This window comes from Pinus tabuliformis, chromosome 9, assembly GCF_031772625.1.
Source record: "Pinus tabuliformis cultivar Carrire ecotype Pingquan chromosome 9, CPIR1, whole genome shotgun sequence".
In the NCBI taxonomy this organism is placed as follows: Eukaryota; Viridiplantae; Streptophyta; class Pinopsida; order Pinales; family Pinaceae; genus Pinus; species Pinus tabuliformis.
The window spans coordinates 423,155,341-423,159,839 of NC_142307.1; the positions used below are offsets into that span (position 1 = coordinate 423,155,341).

The 4,499-nt window shown below is 36.9% G+C and overlaps 1 protein-coding gene across 1 annotated transcript; it reads right to left on the reverse strand.

The window, feature by feature from the left end:
* Positions 1-1,372: 1,372 nt before the first annotated feature.
* LOC149148953 (tRNAse Z TRZ4, mitochondrial-like) lies at positions 1,373-4,296 on the reverse strand. The gene is made up of 7 exons (XM_089441482.1): positions 4,106-4,296; positions 3,842-3,931; positions 3,412-3,456; positions 3,149-3,203; positions 2,940-2,983; positions 2,698-2,801; positions 1,373-1,582 (listed from the first exon to the last, which is right to left on the reverse strand). Exons 1-7 carry the CDS (start codon positions 4,223-4,225, stop codon positions 1,579-1,581), a joined length of 462 nt encoding a protein of 153 aa, XP_089297608.1. The 5' UTR covers positions 4,226-4,296; the 3' UTR covers positions 1,373-1,578.
* Between the last annotated feature and the right edge of the window lie 203 nt (positions 4,297-4,499).

Consider the following 4,499-nt stretch of genomic DNA (forward strand, 5'->3'; position numbering starts at 1 on the left):
AGTTAGCTTATTCATTTTTTGAATTATACTTGCAGGTAGAAAGAATAGATGGGCCCAGAATACTGCGAGTTGATTTAAGACCGATTGAGCCAAGGTCACTCTTCCTGCCAGTGATAAGCATCTGTATTCCCAAACTGATATCTTTTTGTAGTATCTATCTAAAATCCATTGCCAGTCCTTCTTTGAATATCTGTTTGCCTTTAACTGGAAACCCAAGTATGTTATTCCATGCTTAATGGATTTTGCCTCTACTGCTTCCTTATTGACATCATTATGATAGATTACTGACTTAGATTTGTTAATTTGCAGTCCTATAGCTTTTTGAAAGTTTTCAAGGATGTCATAAAAACATAACCAGGTGAGTTTTCACAACATACCAAACATAAGAATATCATCTACAAATAAGTTATGCGAGATGGAATTGTTCCTGCATATTTTCAATGGGCTACATCTGTTTTCCTTGACTGCCTTATTGATGTGGAGACTAAGGCAATTCATTGCCAAGATGAATAAGAGGGGTGACAGGGGACAGCCTTGGCGAAGTCCTCTAGCAGCTAAGAAATAAGAGGATGGTATCCCGTTTACAATGATAGCATAGTTCACCTTCTCAACACATGCCATGATCCAGTCAATCATGTTGGCCCTTAATCCAATCTTTGCAAGTAAACACTTGATGAAAACCCAATCAAGGCAGTCGTATGCCTTGCGGAGGTCAATCTTGAAAATGACAACATCAATTTTTTTTGAATGCATGGCAAACAGACTTTCTTGTGTATTTGCAACTGCGTCCAGAATATTTCTTCCCTTTAAAAAGCTGTGTTGATCCTTTGTTAAGAATCTTGAAAGAGTTTCTTTGATTCTTTCGGCAATAATTTTCGAAATAATTTTGAAAGAAATGTTAAAAAAGGAAATCGGTCTAAAGTCTTGGAAGGATTCAATTCTATTCTTCACTCTTTTTATCTAAATTTCTTAATTATAACATTGGAACCAATGGCATCCATCATTATTGTTTTGGAGGTGAGAATTTACCACAAATTTCAAATTTGGTTTTATAAGGAAATACTTATTACCTTATGTAACTGATTGATTTCTTAATAAATAAATAACATTGATTTCTTAATAAACAAGGGAAGCTGCATCGCAGCAAGTCCCTGCCAAGTTACTTTTACAAGTTAAAATTATAAGAATATAAAGTTATCATAGCTAAAGTTTTATAATATGAGTGTGCCAGTGCATTAAAGAGTTGCCGCAAGAAAAATACACGAGTGTCTTACCATAGGAACAACTGGAAATAATCCTAGGGTCTCCGATAAAGTATCTTGAAGATAGTGCATATTATTCAATACTGTGTTGGGCAGACTCTGAGAAAACATAGTAATAGATTCTTTAATGGTCACACATTCATTCTCCTTGACCACGTCATGAATTTCTTGAAGAAGCTTTTTTTCAACATCAGGTTGCTTGCAAAGCAAATGAAAAAACCAACAAAGGGTTCCTGCAGTTGTGTCCCGGCCAGCTATCATGAAATTCGTAATAACATCTCGTAGATACTTGTCAGCGTATTTCTCCGGTTGCTCCTCAGCTTTACATGAAATATGCAAAACAACCGCATGGAATTATGGACATACACGCATACATAATTGTATTCATATTACATGTTTAAATTATATACAATAATTATGAAAAAATGGTAGGTTTAGGAACCCTAGTCATACGAAATTAATACAATATATATAAACATAAAGGATTCCAAAACAAGTTTCTTATTGATACTGTGGATTTAAGTGAAAAAATTGTTAAGAAACAAAGTATCGAGATAAGTACAACATACTAGAGGTTGAGCATGCTGAAAACGTATACAATAAGCTGAGAAGAAGCATATGCATTTATGATTACAAAACCTTAATCTCCATATCATTAAATACTTGTGGAAGAAGAGTAATGTTAATGGATGTTAAAAGTTAAAGAAAAATTAAATTATTGTATTGAGAAATTCTGAGTTGGGGGTTTGTAAGCCAAAACTGCTATAATAAAGCAATTATGTTAGAACCTTCACATAATATAATTCTAAAGTAAATTTTGGAACAGAGGGACTCCTTAGCAAACTTACATTAAGAGTGTACAAAAAGCTATAACTGAGTGGCATGTTAGAAGAAAATGAACGATTAGGGGATTTGACAATACTTTCTAGTTTATAATTATCTTCAGAAAAAAGAAGAAGAGTAAACCCCTTCTTCCACAATTTTCATTCGAGTCAACCCCTGTATTGAGATGACTTTTTGCGTTCTGAGACCGAAGTACCAACATGATAAAAACTTAGTACAATGGTTTGACTACTCTTAATATCTAAAATATAGGCTTTACAGTGAGAATATGTACAAACGATATACGCTCAGCAGTAAACAAACATTATACGCTAAAGAACTGACGGATGCATTTTGTACATACTTTATATGTTTCGCTAAATGTACACTGCATTATGTGAAAATACTGTTACATATCCGCAGCAAGAAAATCTTAGGAATAACCCTTCTATCTCAGACGTGATCCTTCAACATCCTGGCTAGTTTGCTGGAGCCTTTGGAGCAAACACACGTCATTTAAAGAAAGCAAACAATATAAATCTCACCAATGGGTCATTAAGCCTAACTCAGAGAGACTAAATGAACAAGAAGACTTTAGAGGTTGATGACGTACTGCCCTGGACCAAAACTATTGGTGTGAACAACAGCAGAGTTTGGAATAAATGACCGCATTGCACCAGTTAAAAATTCTAAATCTGATGGACCCCAGATGTTAACCTGTTAAAACATAGGAACCTACAAATTTTAGAACATGATAAATTTTCACTAGTATAAGGATGTCTTAATACTTTAGTGTTCAATTTGACCTCCTAGAAAAAATCTTCCAACGTAAAAGAGGGCATAAAATTTGCTTACTGTCATTGCATCATCCCCTATGCCAGCCATCGTCAGGAGAAGACCTGCAAAGCACGATCATGGTGTAATTCCATTTGTGATTGCTTGAGAAAATCATAATCTAGGTATAGACACCAATTCAAAAGAAAAAGATCACTCCTGTTGCCTGCATATCAACCCTAGTTCTGCGTACAATAGATAAAAACTGACCAAATATTCCGACAACTAACCTGGAATGCCACCCGCAGTTTCTGAGCAAACCAGGGTAAGAAATATGTGATCTAACTGAGAGCCAACCCTTATAGGTTATCAGTCCATGTGCATAATAATCTTATCAAATCTAAGAGCGTGATATTTTGCTATTGGGTGTCTAACGGCTCAAGTAAACTTGAATATTTTATCTTACAGAGAAGGCAGACACATTAAGAAAACAATGATTTATAAAGCTGTATATAAGTGATCCAAATAACACTAATTCAAAAGCACAACTTACTCTTGATAGCTTGAATTTGTGTTCAGCAGAGAAGCGTTGCAGCCCCTGATACAAAAAAGAATAGTCCATTCAGAGACATGTTGACCAGATTTTATGTTCAAATACATTGAAAATACCAGCACGATTACCCATACTTTTAACCCAAAAGCCGCATAACCTATGACTGTAAGCGATTCATTGAGTTCAAAAGGAAGCGACTAGCTGGCCTGTTTTGTCTAGGAATCAATAGTTGCAAGTACCAACCAGTAGTCACAGTTTCAAAACCCACAAAGTGCTTCAATTGCCTACGCGACATGGATTCAATCGGTAATTTTAACGCTATACCGAAAGCAAATATCCCCACCATCGGGGACTCCAGTCCTGTGTGGAAAGCTCTCTATTTTTTTATGGCCTGGTAAAGCTATGATATTTTAGTTTAACTTGAACTCACCTCTCCAGCATTGAATATGAAGCACTGTTGATCAAAAAACAACAGAACAGATGGGAATGTATCTTGCGTATCCATCCCAGTCCCCAGAATCTGTAACAAAGATAACGAGGACAAAACCTCAGAAACCTAAAGCCAATAAAATAAAATTTAAAAGCAGGTTCGTATGATTCAGCAGGCTAGTAATAAAAATCTCTTCCCAATGTATTCAGCAACTAAGCAATTTGCGAGTACTGAGACTGGCGAAGCCACAGTTCAAAAGCTTACCTGAAGAGCTAGGAGATCTGGGAAATGGTTTCGAGGAACTATTACTTGAAGCCCTCCCCCTTTTCGCAACTTCATCAGAAATCGCAGAGGCCTCCCGTTCCTCCCGTTCAGCAACTTCATCAGCAATCGCAGAGACCTCAAGCGCTTACCTTGCCTCCGGAGAAGTTGCTTCCAACTGGCTTTGGGCTTTGACAAGTGCGACGAAGGCTAACAGCTGTTGAACCATGGTGCATCATGGCATGCACCAGCTGCCAATGTAGAACATTGCAAGAGGGAACACCGAGCTTTACTAAACCGCATACCGGGCAGAAGTAATGCTAGCATTAAAACCAGACACCGTGACGGTTAGCGCGAAAATGCACCGGGTTTATTCCTTTAAGCTATGGTCCGGCCT

Bases quoted from the DNA above. Each gene is read 5' to 3' on its own strand.
- LOC149148953 (XM_089441482.1), bottom strand. From the start codon at position 4,225: ATGAAGTTGCTGAACGGGAGGAACGGGAGGCCTCTGCGATTTCTGATG. The intron at 3,457-3,841 runs GTGAGTTCAAGT...TTTTTGTATCAG, and splicing joins TCATATTCAATGCTGGAGAG to GGGCTGCAACGCTTCTCTGC. The intron at 2,984-3,148 runs GTTAGTTGTCGG...CGTGCTTTGCAG, and splicing joins AACTGCGGGTGGCATTCCAG to GTCTTCTCCTGACGATGGCT.